The 17,645-nt window shown below is 42.2% G+C and overlaps 1 protein-coding gene and 1 long non-coding RNA gene across 5 annotated transcripts in view; one reads left to right on the forward strand and one right to left on the reverse strand.

Annotated features, from left to right (window-relative positions):
* Positions 1-5,310: 5,310 nt before the first annotated feature.
* Positions 5,311-6,652, reverse strand: LOC144304328 (uncharacterized). 2 transcript variants are annotated; one of them, XR_013371226.1, is made up of 2 exons: positions 5,745-6,652; positions 5,311-5,586 (listed from the first exon to the last, which is right to left on the reverse strand). It is a non-coding gene; the product is annotated as an uncharacterized LOC144304328 (long non-coding RNA). The 2 variants fall into 2 exon arrangements; XR_013371227.1 differs by having other exon boundaries at positions 5,311-5,656.
* Positions 6,399-17,645, forward strand: part of HERC5 (HECT and RLD domain containing E3 ubiquitin protein ligase 5) — a 43,305-nt gene continuing 32,058 nt past the window's right edge. For 2 of the 3 annotated variants that reach the window (XM_077882823.1, XM_077882824.1), the window contains exons 1-7: positions 6,399-6,678; positions 9,344-9,464; positions 9,737-9,813; positions 12,644-12,865; positions 14,244-14,335; positions 14,792-14,922; positions 17,356-17,501. In XM_077882823.1, the coding sequence (XP_077738949.1) occupies positions 6,414-6,678; positions 9,344-9,464; positions 9,737-9,813; positions 12,644-12,865; positions 14,244-14,335; positions 14,792-14,922; positions 17,356-17,501 (1,054 nt within the window). In that variant the 5' untranslated portion in view covers positions 6,399-6,413. Of the gene's footprint in view, positions 6,679-9,343; positions 9,465-9,736; positions 9,814-12,643; positions 12,866-14,243; positions 14,336-14,791; positions 14,923-17,355; positions 17,502-17,645 lie in introns of those variants that run through there. The other variant, XM_077882825.1, reaches the window with a different exon arrangement.

Raw genomic sequence — 17,645 nt, forward strand, 5'->3', positions numbered from 1 at the left:
ATAAATAAATAAATAAATAAATATTGTATACTAATAAACATTGTCTGCAAATATGAAAGATAGGCTGAAGCTTGAATAAGTAAAAATAATTCAACATGTTTTTGAGGCATGCAAATGTATATTTTATATTCTGGAAGGTCTCCAGAGTTTTGATTTTAGCCAACTGTTGAGTAATTTATTTGAAAAATCTAAATGTTAAAGAATTCATTGAATAATCACTTATGGCTCAATACTGTGTTACAAAAATCATTTTTAATGTATATATCATTTTGGTTAAACACTGAGCCCAAGCAGGAACTCATGTCTATTGGTATTTGGAGAAAATGAAGAACATGAGATATGTCTTAACAATACGGCTATGGAATGAATTAAAAGAGAGACAGAAGTAGATCTGTAAATGGCTAATGAATTCTGTAGACCAGTTCTATTTTATATTAAATTTTAAACTGTAAGCTATTCTTTTTTTTTTCTCTAGAGATTTTATTTCTTTATTTCAGGGAGAGAGAGAGAGCATGTGACAGCAGGAGCAAGGGAGAGAGGGAGAGGGAGAGGGACAAGGGAGGAGCAGAGAGCCTGACACCCCAGGGATCATGACCCGAGCCAAAAGGCAGAGGCTCAACCAACGGAGCCACCCAGCCAAACTGTTCTATAAATGTCTGTTGTTATGGCAAACATACAGGGAAGCCTTATATTGGAAAGACCATGGTGTGTAGTCCATGTCAGGTTGCTGATGTGGAAGGAGGGCAAGAGCGTCAGAGGATAGATGGAACATGGATAGGGAATTCACTGAGGGTACTAGAATGTGAGGTGGCCTTCCTACAGCCTCAGTGAATCCTCAGATTTATTTTGGACACATCTGGTTTCTATAATAAATGGAATAAAGGCTCATATATATTCTATTTGAATTTTAAGGGAAAGATAACTCCTAAATCTCAGGGATCCTTATGCACTTGACGTTTGGGTTTTATTTTTCAGGTCTTTCAACTCCATCATAAATTTTTTTCTTTTTTCTTTTCTAAGAGTACGCTTCCTCTATTTTTTTTAAGATTTTATTTATTTATTAATGAGAGACACACACAGAGAGAGAGAGAGAGGCAAAGACACAGGCAGAGGGAGAAGCAGGCTCCATGCAGGGAGCCCGATGCAGGACTTGATCCCGAGTCTCCAGGATCAGGCCCTGGGCTGAAGGCGGCGCTAAACCGCTGAGCCACCTGGGCTGCCCTATCATAAATTTTTCTAATGCAAGTGGATGAACTATACTTGACATTTAAGGAAGAGGGTGTAGCAATTCTTTACATACTCCTTCAGAGAGCATAGGAAGAGGGGTGCCTGGCTGGCTCAGTTGGAAGAGCATGCAACTCTTGATCTTGGGGTTGTGAGCTTGAGCCCCATGTTGGGTGTACAGATTACTTAAAAATAAAATCTTTAAGGGGCACCTGGGTGTCTCAGTCTGTTAAGCCTCTGCCTTCGGCTCAGGTCATGATCTCAGGGTTCTGGAATGGAGCTCTGTATCAGGCTCCCTGCTCAGTGGGGAGCCTGCTTCTCTCTCTCTCCCTCTCCTCTGCTGCTCCCCCTGCTTGAGCTTTCTCTTTCTGTCAAATAAATAAATAAAGTCTTAAATAAATAAATAAAAATTTTTAAAAAAGAAAATAGAGAGGGAACACTTCCTGATTAAGTACAACACCGGCATTGTACTAATGTCAAAACCAGACAAAGACATTATAGGAAAAGAAAACTACAAATATGTCTCATGAACAGAAACACAAAACACCTTTCCAAGACTTTAAAACATCAAACATATCCAAAAAATATAAAAAGGATAATACCTTGTGGCCAAGTGGGGTTTAGTCCAGAAATGCACCTAAAAATCTATCATATCTCACTGTAATAAGACAAAGAAAAATCATATAATTACCTCAATAGAAGCAGAAAAAAAAATTTGACTAAATGCAATAGTCACTCATGCATGATAATTTTAGCAAACTAGGAGCAGAAGGAAACTTCTACAACCTGATAGAACCTACAAAGAGCTAATCTTACACTTAATGTTAAGAGACTAAATGCTTTCCTAGTAAATCTAGTAACAAGGTAAGGATGCCTCTCATCACTTCTATTCAACATTGTACTAGAGGTACTAGTTTATATAAGAGGGGGCAAAAAAGAAAAGAAAAGGCATAATGATTGGAAAGGAAGGAGTAAAACTATCTTATTTATAGACTATATGGTTACCTCCAGAAGATCCTAAGGAATCTAAAACAAAACAAAACCTACTAGAAGTATTAAGTAAGTATAGAAAGGTCTCAGGATTCAAGGTCAATATATAAAAATTAACTAATTAGGGATCCCTAGGTGGCGCAGTGGTTTAGCGTCTGCCTTTGGCCCAGGGCGTGATCCTGGAGACCCGGGATCGAATCCCACGTTGGGCTCCCGGTGCATGGAACCTGCTTCTCCCTCTGCCTGTGTCTCTGCCTCTCTCTCTCTCTCACTCACTGTGTGCCTATCATAAATAAATAAAATTAAAAAAAAATTAACTACTTATACACATACTAACAATCCTATAATTAAAAATTTTTAAAGTATTTGTAAAACCAAAAAATATTTAAGAATAAATTTAACAAGATATGTTAAACTATACAGTGAAAACTAGAAAAAATTGCTGAAAGACATTAGGGAAGCTTTAAATTAATGGGGAAGTTGCACCTACGTGGCTGAGTCGATTAGGCCTCCAATTCTTGGTTAGCCTCTGGTCTTGACCTCTGCCTCATAGGACGGAGCAGCCCCTCCTTTCCGGCTTCATCTGGGAGTCTGTTTGTCTCTGACCCTCCCTCCAGCATGAATGGGTGCACATGTTCTCTCTTTCTTAAATAAACCTTTTTTTTTTTAAGAATTTATTTATTTATTCATGAGAGACACAGAGACATTGGCAGAGGGAGAAGCAGGCTCCCTGTGGGGAGCCCGATGCAGGACTCAATCCCAGGACCCCTGGATCACGATCTGAGCCAAAGGCAGATGCTCAACCACTGACCCACCCAGGTGTCCCAATAAATAAGCCTTTAAAAAAGAAAATGAGGAGAGAGATACTCATGGACGAAGGAATAAATAAACAGTAGGTCAATTCTTCCCAAATGATTTGATTTAGTGCAATCTCAAAATCCCTGCAGTCTGTTTTGTAGATATAAACATCCTAAAATATATATGGAAATATGGAGGACCTAAAATAGCCAAAACAAACAATCAGATAGAATAGCCAGAACAACACTGAAGAAAGACAATGGTGGAGCATTTGAATGAACTGATTTTGAGACTTAATTGTAATCTACAGTAATGAAGGCAGTGTGGTCTTGAAGTAAAAATAGACACATAGGGACACCTGGGTGGCTTAGTGGTTGAGCGTCTGTCTTTCGCTTAGGTCGTGATCCTGGGATCCCAGGATGGAATCCCACATTAGGCTCCCCATAGGGAGCCTGCTTTTCCCTCTGCCTATGTCTCTGCCTCTCTGTATGTGTCTCTCATGAATAAATAAATATAATCTAAAAAAATAGACATAGATCCAAGAGATACAGTAAAAATTCCAGAAATAAATCCAATTACACATAGCTAGCCGAGTTTTGACAAGGACCATATAGTAATTCAAGGGGGCGGGGGGAGGCTAGCTCTAGAACACCTGGAAATCTGTAAGGTCAAAAATTAACCCCTATCCTACCTCACACCATAAAGAAAAATTCATTTGAAGTGTAACAAAGACCTAAAACAATAAAACTTCTAGAAGATAATATATAAGAAAATCCTTACAACCTTGGGTTAAGCAAAGATTTCCTAAGACAAAAAAAGAAGAAAAGGAAAGGAAAGGAAAGGCATTAACTATATAAAAGAAAAAAATGGATAAATTGCATTAAAAATAAAAAACTTCAGCTCTTCAAAGACACTTAATAAAATTAAAAGGCAAGCCACAGATGGATAGAAAACATTTCAAAACATATCTAATAAAGAACTTGATATATAACATGAGGAACTGTAATATATAGAAAGAACTTTGAGATAATAAGCAAATCAATAAACAGCAAAAGATGTGAATAGACATTTCACCAAAGAAGAGACAGATTAGCACTAATAAACACATGAAAAGATGCTTCAACATCATTAAACATTAGGGAAATGGAAATTAAAACCACAGTAAGATATACACATAGACAGGCCACTGCAACTGAGTAAGGGACAGGTGGGAGACATAGGAAGGGGGCTACAAGATCAGACTCAAAAAATCCCTAAAATGGGCAGCCCCGGTGGCGCAGCGGTTGAGCCACCGCCTGCAACCCAGGGTGTAATCCTGGAGACCCGGGATCGAGTTCCGCGTCAGGCTCCCTGCATGGAGCCTGCTTCTCCCTCTGCCTGTGTCTCTGCCTCTGTGTGTGTGTGTGTGTGTCTCTCATGAATAAATAAAATCTTAAAAAAAAAAAATTCCCAAAATGCTGAGGTGTAAGGAAACCAGAGAGAAGGGAACAAACTGACCACTTTGCCCTAGATGTGTGTGTGTTGGGGGGGGCTGGTGGTTGTGGTGATGGTGGTATCTTTTGTATGACAGTCACCTGTGACCAACAAGAATAACCAGACCTAAAAAAGAAGCCCTTAGAGATGTTATCATCAGTCCTTACTCAAGCCAAAATATCACAAGAGTGATAAGGCCACAAGCTCCCTGGTCGGTTCTAAATTAAAGACTCTGTCAGTGGAAGCCCAGGTTGGCAACCCTGTCCTGGCCTTTAGGTCCTAAGAGTTTTTTTCTGTATCCTCACTTAATAAAACTCTATTGCTTTACTCTCCTGTGCGTGTGTGTGCGTGTGTGTGTGTGTGTGTATGTGTATGTGCTTGGGGGGGCGGGGTTCCTTCTTCCACTCCATGAGACAAGAACCTAGCTCTCCCGCTTCACAACTGCTATAATTAGAAAGACGACGATTCAAATGTCCTCAAGGATATGGAGGGATGGGCAGGGGGACACCTGGGTGGCTCAGCAGTTGAGTGTCTTCTGCTCTGGGCGTGATCCCAGGATCAGGGATCGAGTCCCACATCGGGCTCCCTGCGAGGAGCCTGCTTCTCCCTCTGCCTGTGTCTCTGTCTCTCTCTCTCTCTCTGTGTCTCTCATGAATAAATAAATAAAATCCTAAAAAAAAAAGAGAGAGAGAGAGAGAGAGAGAGGGACTGGCACGGCCATAAAGCGGTGGAGGGAATGCAAAAAGGGCACACAGCACCTCACAAAGATTTGATAGTTTCTTATATTCGTATGTATTTACCATACCATAGAGCAATCCCACTATATTTATTTTAAAGATTTTATTTATTTATTCATGAGACATCCGGAGAGAGAGAGGCAGAGACACAGGCAGAGGGAGGAGCAGGCTCCCTGTGGGGAGGCCGATGGGGGACTCCAGCCCGGGACCCCGGGGTCACGCCCTGAGCCACCCGGCCGTCCCCCAGTTTTAGGTATTTACTTATAAGAAAGGAACACACTGATCCACTCCAAGACGCGCTCACGGTCCGAAGCAGCTTCATTCACTGTAGCTCCAGCCTGGAGAGAACTGCAATGCCGGTGACCTGGCGAATGGATAAAGCGCCGGTCGTCGTGTATCCGCGTGTGGTGGTAACACTCACCAACAGCTACTGACTGGCCGGTGACCAATGAAACACCACAGGTTAAAGCTCCCCAAAAAGCCCTATGCTAAGTGTAGGGGAAACAACAACAACAAACCCACCGGCGTGAAGGCTGCACAGGACTGACCGCCGTGAGGAGCTGCGGAACCGGCAAGCCACGCCGTCCGGACCGGGCGGGGGGCGCGTCGCGGGGCGCCGAGGGGCCGGCCGCGCGGCGCTCGCTCTGCTCCTCACGATCGTGTGGCGGAGCCGAAACCGAGCGCCCGGCCGAGTCGCGGCCCCTACGGCAGGAACTCCCGGCGATTCTGGACGCCCGCCTGGGCCGCCGCTGCTCGCCGCGGAGCTGCGCGGTTTCTTCGAAGGCCACTAGGTCCGGTTCTGGCGGCCGCGGCCCGCCGGGGGGCACCTCCTCAGCCCCGCCCGCCCGCCTCGCCCCCTGCCAGCACCCCGCCGGCTCGGCCGCCTTCCAAGCCCATTCGTGAGCCGCTCAGTTTCCCTTTCCTCGCTGTTTACTCCGCGCCCCCGGACAGCCGACAGCGGTTTCGTTTCCGACGGGAGCTGCGGGCTCCGCCCCCACACAGCGCGTTGCGAGCCCGGCGTCCGAGCGCGGGGGCGGGGAGGCTGCGGTTCCTCGACGCCGCCGCGCTGTCCGCCCGCTCCGGCTGCGCGCCGCGGCCGCGGGGACGGTTTCCTCGGGGCTTCCTCGGGAGCTCGGCCTCCTCCGAGGTGCGGAGAGCGGACGCGCGACGGTGGAGCCCGGGAAGGCGGCGATGGAGCGCAGGCCCCCCAGGAGAGCTCGGGGCGGCGCGCGCCCGGCGCCCGGGCCGCGCCCCGCGCCCCGACGCCCCGCGGAGCCGCCGGGCACCCAGCTCTGGCTCTTCCCCAGCGCCGCGGGCCTCCGCAGGGCGCTGCCCCCGAGGGCCGAGGCGACGCGTCAGATGTGCTGCTCGCGCGGGCGCCTGGTGGTGTTGGAGCGCGGCGGGGCCGGCGTCGAGGTGCACCAGCTGCCGGCGGGGAGCGACGTCAGGAGGCCGAGTGAGTGGGGCGGGCGGTGCGGCTCGGCGCCCCGGCTCGGGCTGCGGCTGCGGGGGTGGGCGGCGGGCGGTGCGGGCGGCGGCTCCGGACGGGACTCGACGCCGCGGGCCGGGTGGCTTTTTGCGCGTCGCGCGTGTGGGCGGCCGAGGTCTCGGTTCCTCGGCGAGGCCAGCGTGGGGGGGGGGGCGCCCCTCAGGTAGCCGGTGCGGACGGAGCGCGCCGCTCGCGGCAGCCGTGGCCCGTCGGCCTGGAGGGCCTGGAGGGCCTGGAGCCGTGGCGCCTGCGCTTGCTTTTCAGTTACTCGTTCTGCGATTCCGTGAGCCTTTGGAGGGGATGGTTCTCCTCTGCTCAACCGCGGGATCTTGGATACGCAAACGATTTAAAGGATGCGCTCAGCGGCACTTGTCCGAGGTGGTGAGGTTAGGAACGGTGGCTCCGATTTTGCAGGTGGAAGAAAGCAAACGGCCACACTCTCAATCTTGAAAATTTTGCCCATCTGTTGAGCGAAGAAAATGGTATTTCACTGGTCGTTTTTTGCTTTTTCACTCGAGGGAAGTCCAGCATCTTTTCTTTCTTTTTTTTTTTTTTCTATCGGTCATTTGCATTCCTTTTTGGTGAACTGCCTGGTCGCACCTTAGACTGGCCTTTTAAAAAATTGAGTCAATCTCTTATTTTTTTGAATTTGAATATTGAGTAAGAATAGTAGCCCTTTGTCCGGCATAGACGGAGTGATATTTTTCCGAACTGAACTTTAGTTGATGTTATTTGTAGCCTCCTTCATCAAGCTTTTCTATGCAGAAGGCTTACGGATTTTGTGTTACAAAGCTCTCCACGCTCAAGTGTTTTTTTTTTTTTTCTTTTGAATGTACTCATCTTTATAGCAATGTTAAGCTTTTATTTATTTTTTTTAAGTAGTCTCCATGCCCAGCGTGGTGCCCAGTGGGAGGCTCAAACTCTAGACTCTGAGATCAAGACCTGAGCTGAAATCCAGAGTCTGGGGCTTATCCAACTGAGCCACGCAGGCATCTCTTAAGCTTTTATTATTAAAATTAAAATTTTGGATGCATTTGAAAATGATTTTAAGGAGGTGGAGGAATCTGGATGTACTTGTTTCTCCTAATGGCTAGTCTGATGACCCAGTACTTTCTTGGAGTAACTTTTTTTTTTCCCCTCTCTCCCGCCCCTGAGTAACTCCCCCCCCCCCCCCCCCCCAGTGATTTGAAATGCTGATCTCTAAAAAACATTAGTCTGTTGGACCATTTCTTCTTTATTACCAAACTATTTTGGTTCTCATAGCATTTCTAATGTGAAGTGGTTTGTGCTTTGAGATTTTTACATGAATAAATTCTATTTGGTTAGAACCAAAAAGTAAAACAAGATCTCCTATCTAATTTTTGTGAACAAATGAAATAAGAGTAAACGGTAACTGGACAATTTTTAAATCTCTTAATTTTTAGAAAGGGCTAAATATGCAATAATGACCATGAAAATTCTTTTGACACCATTCTTCCTTAAAAATAGTCCTCCTCAAAAAAAAAAAAAATAGTCCTCAAACACAATTCTTCCTTTCAAAAATATAGAACTTGGCTTCTACATGGAGCAATTAAGAGGTTTTATTATTATTTGTTTTGTATTTGGAAAGAGTAGGTCTCAAAATACACAACATATTTTTTTCTAAAATGAGTTATGTTCTCCAGATATTGTTATATTTTCTTATAGAATTTTTCATTTCCGTCGCTTCAAATTCAATTTCTGTCTCAATTTATTAAACAGGAATTCAAAACAATATTTAATTGGTTATTTTAAAACTATATTGAATTTATTTGATTTTATTTTTTAGAGGGGGGAGGGGCAGAGGGAGAGAAAGAATCTTAAGCAGGCTCCAAGCTCCTCCATTTTACAATCCTGAGATCATGAGCTGACCTGAAACCCAAGAGAGATGCTTAACCGACTGAGCCACTCAGGCACCCCAAAACTATATTCAGTTTATTTTTATTTTTATTTTTTAAAGATGTTATTTATTTATTTATTTATGAGATACATAGAGAGAGAGGCAGAGACACAGGCAGAGGGAGAAGCAGGCTCCATGCAGGGAGCCCCACGAGGGACTCCATCCCGGGTCTCCAGGATCAGGCCCTGGGCCGAAGGCAGCGCTAAACCGCTGAGCCACCCAGTCTGCCCTATATTAAGTTTAAAACAAAGTATGAATCAATGCTTTCCCAAATTGAAAAAATCCATGGCCGGGGTGTTTGGATGCATCTGCCTTTAGCTCAGGTCATGGTCTCCGGATCCTGGGATCCAGCCCCACGGTGGGCTCCCTGCTCAGGAGGCAGTCTGCTTTTCTCTCTCTCTTTCTCTCTTTTTTCCTCCCTCCCTTTTCCTCTTTCCTTCCCTCCCTCTCCTCCTCCCTACCACTCGTTCTCTCCTTCTCAAAAATAAATACAATCTTAAGAAAAAAGAAAAAAAAATCCGTTGTCAAACAGTAGCATTGTTAGTTTGTCTGCTTTCATTCTTGAATTTTTCTTTAAAGAGAGGTTCGTGTTAAGTCCAAGGTTATCTCGTTGAAATTTTTTGGGGGGTGTTTTAAGTGTATTATAACGAAATGATTAATGATAATGGGTAATAACCAGAGTGGTGATAATTCCTGGTTGGATTTGCTCTGCAGAGTGCATTAAATTAGGGAAAAAAATGAAGATACATTCCGTGGACCAAGGAGCAGAGCACATGCTGATTCTATCCTCAGATGGAAAACCATTCGAGTACAACTATAGCATAGAACATGCAAGGTAGGGAACTTATTTTTCTTTTACAAAAAATTATTTTAAAGATTATTTAAATTTTACTCAAGAGGCAATCATAATTTTTATAGGAAAATGGTAATTTATATGAATTTTGTCCTCTGCTTTATATAGTGGCTCTAAAGTAAACAATTCTGAAATGACCAGTGAATTTCATCAGTGAACTATATCAATTCCAATTAAATACAATTAATAAATTTAACATTGATGTTGTGACTTTCATTATAGTGATTGACATAAATTTTATTTTCTTTCATCAGGTTTCAATGCATTTTACAAGAAAAAAGTATAATTCAGATCACATGTGGAGATTATCATTCTCTTGCACTCTCAAAAGGTACTTTTCTGGAATATTGTTTTTTAGAAGGAATAAACATGTATATGTGTATATGTAGAGCTAGTAGAATGTATGTACTTCACTTTATAATAGACAAAGTTATGATTTTGAATTTGCTATAGTTCAGGGCACTTGTTCTTTTTTTTTTTTTTTTTTTTTAAGTAGCTCTAGGCTCAATATGGGGCTTGAATTCATGACCCTGAGATAGAGTCAATCAAGAGTCACATGCTCTACCAACTGAGCCAGCCAGGCACCCCAAGGCACTTGTTACAAAATAAAAGAATTTTTGGATCTATAAAATCTTTAGGTTTCCATATTCATCGTTTCTACATTGCATTCTGTCAAATGACAAAACAAACAATTTAGTAAAGAATTTGATACCCTTTGTTCAAGGACAGACAATCGATGGATTAGGAGTACAGTGCATCACAAGCAGTGGAGCACTCTTCTAGAAGGATTTTGAGCAAGGGCAAGTTTTGTAAAGCATTGGAAGCCACAGTGCAGAAATAGGGCATGGTTGATTGGGGGTTGCATATCTAATTTTATTTAGAAATAGCAGGCAACAACTATATGGCTCAGAGTTGGCTTGGTGTTTGGGGATTAGTTTACTGGATATATAGTGTTTCTGGTCAAGTGGAGCAGTTAAAGGAGTTTGTAAGTCAGTTTGCTGATACAGCACTGGTTCCATCTTGACTTGAGAGATTTATTTCAACAGTTCCATGTTTTTATTTTTCAAATAAGAAACAATGAAAATATTCTGAATAATTAGAATCATTCTGGAAAGAGGACCAAGCATGGATGCCTTTTCTAGAACCTGCTTTCCTTTTTCTAGTTCTCTTTCAGCGCCCTTGACAGGAGCTTAGACTCCCTTGGATCTAATCTTGTGGCCAGTTTGCAGGCCTCTATGTGTTCCTCGTTATCATTTAAATTCAGGGATTCTCTCCAGCCCTTATTATTTCCTATTTCTTTTTTTTTTTTTTTTTTTTTTTTAAGATCATTCATGAGACACACACACACAGAGGCAGAGACACAGGCAGAGGGAGAAGCAGGCTCCCTGTGTGGAGCCTGATGCAGGACTCAATCCCAGGACCCGGGATCATGACCTTTGTCAAAGGCAGATGCTTAACCACTGAGCCACACAGGTGCCCCCCCAAAATTTTTTTTTTTTTTAAATATATAAGGCAGATAGAAACAAACTGAAGGGAAACTGGGGTGAAATAGAAGTAACTAATCTAGAATTTGACCTTTGCTGAAGGCCCAGTTGAAGTTGAGAGTATGAACTTATATTTAAAAAATTAAAAAAACAACAACCAAAAAAAAACAAAAATAAAAAATAAAAAAATAAAAAATTGACCTGGTTGTTTGAATTTATCCATTCACCAACACATATTTCGAATATCTACCCTTTTCAAGTTATTTATTTACTTATTTAAAAGATTTTATTTATTTATTCATGAGAGAGACACAGAGAGAGAGAGAGAGGCAGAGACACAGGCAGAGGGAGAAGCAGGCTCCATGCAGGGAGCCCAACATGGGACTCGATCCCGGGTTTCCAGAATCACGCCCTCGGCCAAAAGCAGGCCCTAAACCGATGAGCCACCCAGGGATCCCCTACCCTATTCAAGTTATAAAGATAAATGGATACACCAGGTCTTCAAGAAGCCTAGAGTCTAATGACGTGGGGCAAAAAAGATATTCAGAGTTTATTTCTGGTAATCATAATCTAGGAAGAATGAAAGGGAAGCAAGAAAGAGAACTAACCATTTCATCATTCATTATATGCGTGGTGGCTGGTAGGCACCTGATAATTACATTTGAAGGAGAGGTGCTGCCTCCCACCAGATCCTGCACAGTCTTTTGCAAAGAGGTACTCAGTAAACATTAATACTCTGATATATTTTTTTCAGACCCTGTTAGATATTGTCATCTCCATCAGATAACACTTAAGTTGTCTTGAAAAATAGGCTCCATGTATTCAATTAAGGAAGAAGATGTGGAGTCAAGATACTGTGCTATGATTTCAAATGTATAAATTATTTAGAATCTTCAGGCTAATGAACAGAGCAGGTGGGCAGAAGGCAAACATTAATTTTAGGCTTTATTTTCCCAGATGTAGAAAGTTTCTGGTTTTCTTGGGCCCATCATGATTTGTTTTTTAAATAAATATTTCTTGGTTTTGATTATAATATGTTCAGGTAGCTCCATTCTACCTGTCTTTGTCCGTTCGGGCTGCTGTAACAAAAATACCATAGATTGGCTGACTGAAACAGCAGGAATTTGAAGGTCCGATTCAGGGTGTCAGCAGATTGAATGTCTTTTGAAGGTCCACCATGTAAGTGGTGGAGAGGGCAAGAGAACTCTCTGGAATGTCTCTTTTAAGGGCACTGATCCCATTTTTGAGGGCTCCATACTGATGATCTCAGGTAATCCTCATCATCTCCCAAAGGTCCACCTCCTAATACCTTCACGTTTAGGGTTAGGATTTCAACAGGTATATTTCGGGGTGGGAGTGGGCGGTGGACATGACCATTTAAGAAGCCCACAATCTAGTGATATGGGACAAGTGGGGATGTTCAGGGTTTATTACTGGTAAGTCACAATCTAGGAAGATGAGATTTGGGGAAGCAAGGACACTACCCTTTGAGGCAGGAAGTAAAGAAGTATAACTGTTATTGCTAAAGAGAAGATGTTCTAGTTTCATTGTCTCAGACATACAGTATCTGAGAAGTTGAATGTAAGAGACTGTATAGTATGGATAACATACATAATGTCCTAAGTTAATGTTTCCTGCACTTGAAACTTAATAAGGCAGCATTTTGTTTATGTCAAGGTGGTGAGCTTTTTGCGTGGGGACAGAATTTACATGGCCAGCTTGGAGTTGGAAGACTATTCACCTCAATCCCCACGCCACAGCTTGTGGAGCACCTCTCAGGAGTCCCATTGGTTCAGATTTCCGCGGGAAAAGCCCACAGCATGGCCTTATCCATGTCTGGAAACATTTACTCATGGGGAAGAAATGATTTGGGACAACTAGGCCTGGGCCACACTAACGGTATGGAAACATATTTTCAAGCTCTTATTGTCAAATATATTTGTTAGATAAGAGATGAATTTAACTCGAGGGAGGGCCTCCCTGTCAAAAATGGTTTAGATCTTCACTGTCATTTATGCTGTTCTTCCTGGTTATCTTTGTCTTCAGGGCAGAATCAATCTAGAAGACATGCATTGTGTGGAGGTGGTTGTGATTAAATGTATGTCAGGGTTGTGTGGGCTCAGGGAAAGGACATTGGACTGTTGGGAATATCTAGGCTCTGCTTCCTACTTTGCAAGTTAACTAATGAGAAGGCCTTGCTGAGTCACTTAATTTTTCTCTAGGCATTATTTTCTTTTTCTGTAAAGTGATGCTTTTGGTTGAAATGACCTCTAAAGTGCCTTTGCACTTAAATGTCTGTTAACAGAAGTATATCCATGTTAGGACAGAAGGAGACTAATGATTTCTTTAGAAACTCACATATTCTAAACTTAGTCTATAAGGTATTAATTATATCTGTATACACAGATAGGGAAAAAAATCTGTAATTCCCATATCGAACTACTTCCACAAAGCAGATGGCAAATTTTTTTATGATCCAAAATACCCTCTTGGAGTTTTCAGGTGTGGCACATTGCTGCTTTATCAACTGTGGTAATGCACATGTTACCCCCTGGGTCACTGGTCATACTGCACCTTTCCCCGACATGGTCCAGTGCTAGTTACTCAGGAGAAACCATAAGTCCATGGGCGAAGGGAATAAAAAGCAGTTAAACTGTATTTGCTGAATCCCTAAGTACTAGGACAAAGCAATCGTTGAAAGAAAAAAGAGGTCGTGTGGCGTAGGGACATGGTAGTAGAGTTTTTTTTTTTAAGATTTTATTTACGTATTCATGAAAGACACAGAGGCAGAGACTTAGGCAGAGAGAGAAGCAGGCTCCAAGGGGAGCCTGATGTGGGACTTGATCCTAGGACCCTGGGATCACACCCGGAGCTGAAGGCAGATGTTCAATCACTGAGCCACCCAGGTGACCCGGGAATAGAGAATATAAAAGAAAAAAAGGGTATGTTTATTAAAAGGGTGATTTTAGATGGGAATTGGAAATACCAGATAATGCTGCAATTAAAGTTAATGAAGTTAGGCTAAAAGAAGAGTGGGTTCTAGGAACTGGCTTGACACTTTGGCATATGAGTTCTCCTGTGTGTGGCCCTTTGACCACTGCCTCACCCCCAGTTTTAGGCCAAAATAAATATACCAATCCAGCGGCCTTTCCTGTCGGGTTTTGGGAACTGTGGTTGCCAGCTGGGAGTCCAGGTATTTTACTAGTAGCATAGAACTCCAATGTGCAAGTCGATGTTTTTTTTTTTTTTTATTACTTCTATTCTTTTCCTTGTGTAGGTGAAGATTTTCCTTCTCTTATTGAAGCACTGGACAATCAGAAAGTAGAATTCCTCGCTTGTGGTGGCTCTCACACTGCCCTGCTCACAAAGGTGCGTGTTGCCTGTTCTCTCCAATGATAATTCTGGAAGAACTTTTAGTGGGGAAAGCACAGGAACACCTAGGTGTGCACACTTAGTGATTCCCTGGGAAAAGAGGTCACTTCCTACATGCAGGATTGTCCTCCTGATAATTTTAGGAGTTTGCTTTTTTTTTTTTAAAGATTTGTTTATTTTAGAGAGTGTGTGCACATGAGTGGGGGGGAGGGGCCAAGAGAGGGGTGGAAAAACTGACTTCCTGCTGAGCACAGAGCCCAATGTGGGGCTTGATCTCATGCACCTGAGATCATAGCCTGAACTGAAATCAAGAGGCAGATGCTTAACTGACTGAGCCACCTATCAGGCTCCCCTGATATTAATTTTATTAATTATTCAGTCTTTTTATTAATTTTTCAGTAATATTACTTACTGTTGTATTTCTTTAGAATCTGATAAGTTTTCTTTCTTCAGGATGGGCTGGTATTTACTTTTGGTGCTGGAAAATATGGGCAGCTCGGTCACAATTCAACACAGAATGAGTTAAGACCCCGTTTGGTGACTGAGCTTGCTGGGAATAGAGTGACCCAGGTAGCATGTGGAAGGTAAGTTGTAAAGTGTCCATGAAAATTAATGAAGTGAATACAATAAATTTAGATAGATAATTTAATAAAACTTCCATCAGTTTTGTTTGCTTTTTTAAGATTTTTATTTATTCATGACAGACAGAGGCAGAGACACAGGCAGAGGACGAAGCAGGCTCCATTCAGGGAGCCCAACATGGGACTCGATCCTGGAACTTCAGGATCAGGCCCTCCGAGGGAAGGCGGCGCTAAACCACTGAGCGACTGGGGCTGCCCTCATAGTTTTTTGATTGATTTAAAAGTATACATTTTCACAGGGGTCAAGATGCTTAATTTACATTGTTAGGTAATCTTTATTTTAGAATATATATTTGTTTTCATTGGTTTTTTAGAAAATATGTATTTAAATAATCTCTATACCCAACATAGGGCTAGAACTCACAACTCCCTAGATCAAGAGTTGAGTGCTCCTCGGACTGAAGCAGCCAGGCATGCCCTACATTGATTATATTTTTTTAATAAGAAAATTAAAAAAAAAAAGAATTAAAAAATGTATGCACTTTCTGTGTTGCCCCTTTAGTGAAATATCTTTGTAACTGTCCAAACATAAATTTATTGGGCAGCCCCAGTGGCACAGCGGTTTAGCGCCGTCTGCAGTCCAGGGTATGATCCTGGAGACCCGGGATCGAGTCCCACGTTGGGCTCCCTGCGTGGAGCTTGTTTCTCCCTCTGCCTGTGTCTCTGCCTCTCTCTGTCTCTCTCTGTCTCTCTCTCTGTGTCTCTATGAATAAATAAATAAAGTCTTTTAAAAAAAAACATTCATCTTTTTTTATTAAAGATTTTTATTATTTGTTCATGAGAGACACAGAAAAATATGTCATTTATTTGGGGAAAAATAAACAGATGTGAATCACAAAGGATTATTCATTGATGTAATCACTTTCTCACAACCCCTTAGAGGGAGTAATCACAGAAGGTAAGATAAAGTCAGTGGTGGTTTAAGTAGAATATTTTGATAAGTTTGATTTTCATAGTTTCTTTTTTTGTTTTTGTTTTCTTTTTACTAAAAGTAGAAAAACTTACTAAAATTCCTTGGCTTACTTAATTATTCCTTGAACATCATTCAGTCTGCTTCTCACCGGTGGGATTTCCGGTTGTGGTGAGGTTAAGAAATCTTTTCAATCAGATACACTTAACTCTTTTGGGCATTTTTTTTCCTTAAACACAAGCAAATTCAGGCTCTACCTGAGTAGTGGGTTCATGTGTTTATTTGCTGAAATTTTTTGTGTAAAACACTCATATATGTACTTTCAGTCTATAGACCTGTTCTTTTATGATCCTGGAATAAAATTACATAGATGGATATTATTAAAGTAGACCAGATGATTGGGATGGTATGATTCTCTGCATTCAAGGGAACACTATCGCCACTTGGAATTTTTCATAACATACATTTCTTTTAAGTAGCATGTGTTAGAAGAGGAATCTCATGTTAGAGATCTCTTAATACAAACCAGGGCAGTTCCCCTATTAACATAGGAAAATTCACTGGAAAATCTTTCAGCACTCACTAAAAACTGTTAAAGTCATACTCACATTTATTGTAAGAAGTGGATACAAATTAGAACCAGTCAAAGGAAGCAATGTATAGGACAGAGTCTAGAAAGAGTCCAAATGAGGAGCTCCCTCTGTCCAGTCCCCTTGGAATCATGGACAGAATGGTATTCCTCCCAGCCCAATACAGAACAATATGTAGAGTATTGCCATCTAGAGAAGCTCACCCAAGATCAGAGCTGTTATTGGGGTTTCATTGCTTAATCATGATTGACTAAATCATTGTCCATGGTGGTGAACTCAGCTTCCAGCCTCTCCTTCCCAGTAGGTTTGGCTTCCATGTCCCTCTTCCTGAGCCACTTGGATAAACTTTTTAGGTGTAACCTCAGGATCTTGCCATGAATAACAAACACTTCTGTCACCTGGGAAATTCTAAGGGCTTAGAGGTTATCTTCCAGGAAATGAGGACAAAGGCCAGATTCTTTACTTAACACAATCTAGAGTGGGAGAGACTGGAGTAAATCAGGGAATCATTGTGGTAAAGGTCTTTGGGAAATAGAGGGATCACCTCATTCCATCTTCTAGGATGGGGAGAGGGGGGTTCTCAAGCTGAAGCTTGAAAAAGGAGTTGCAAGCAAGAGGAACTGCTTGTTCCTGAACGAGGGAACGCTGTTCACCAAGGGAAAATAATCGTGGCCTTGAGTGGATGTATGGATTCCAAAATCATCTTACCCAAATATTAATGCTATCTTAATTTACAGATGGCTAATTTCATCCATTGGGAGTTGGTTAACTCATTTCACTCACTGGATAAACCTAATTTCAGCAGTTTATGTGTTGCTGCATACTCTCTAAGTTGTAGATAATTGAGAATTGACCATAGGTGCTTTCTTTTAATAGGTGGCACACACTTGCCTATGTTTCTGATTTGGGGAAGGTCTTTTCTTTTGGTTCTGGAAAAGAAGGACAACTGGGAAACGGTGGAACACATAATCAGCTGATACCACTTCCCATGAAATTGCCATCAAATGAAGAACTCAAATTTGGTAAATTTTATAGGAACATGGGATTTGGCAAAATACCATTGTCAAGAAACTGATTTTTTGAAGTGTGTAATATGACAAGGAAAAAAATATATGGCTCTGAAGGGAATTTCTCTAAACATTGGTTTCATTGTTTTGTTTCTTTTT

Source organism: Canis aureus, chromosome 33, assembly GCF_053574225.1.
Source record: "Canis aureus isolate CA01 chromosome 33, VMU_Caureus_v.1.0, whole genome shotgun sequence".
NCBI classification, from domain to species: Eukaryota; Metazoa; Chordata; class Mammalia; order Carnivora; family Canidae; genus Canis; species Canis aureus.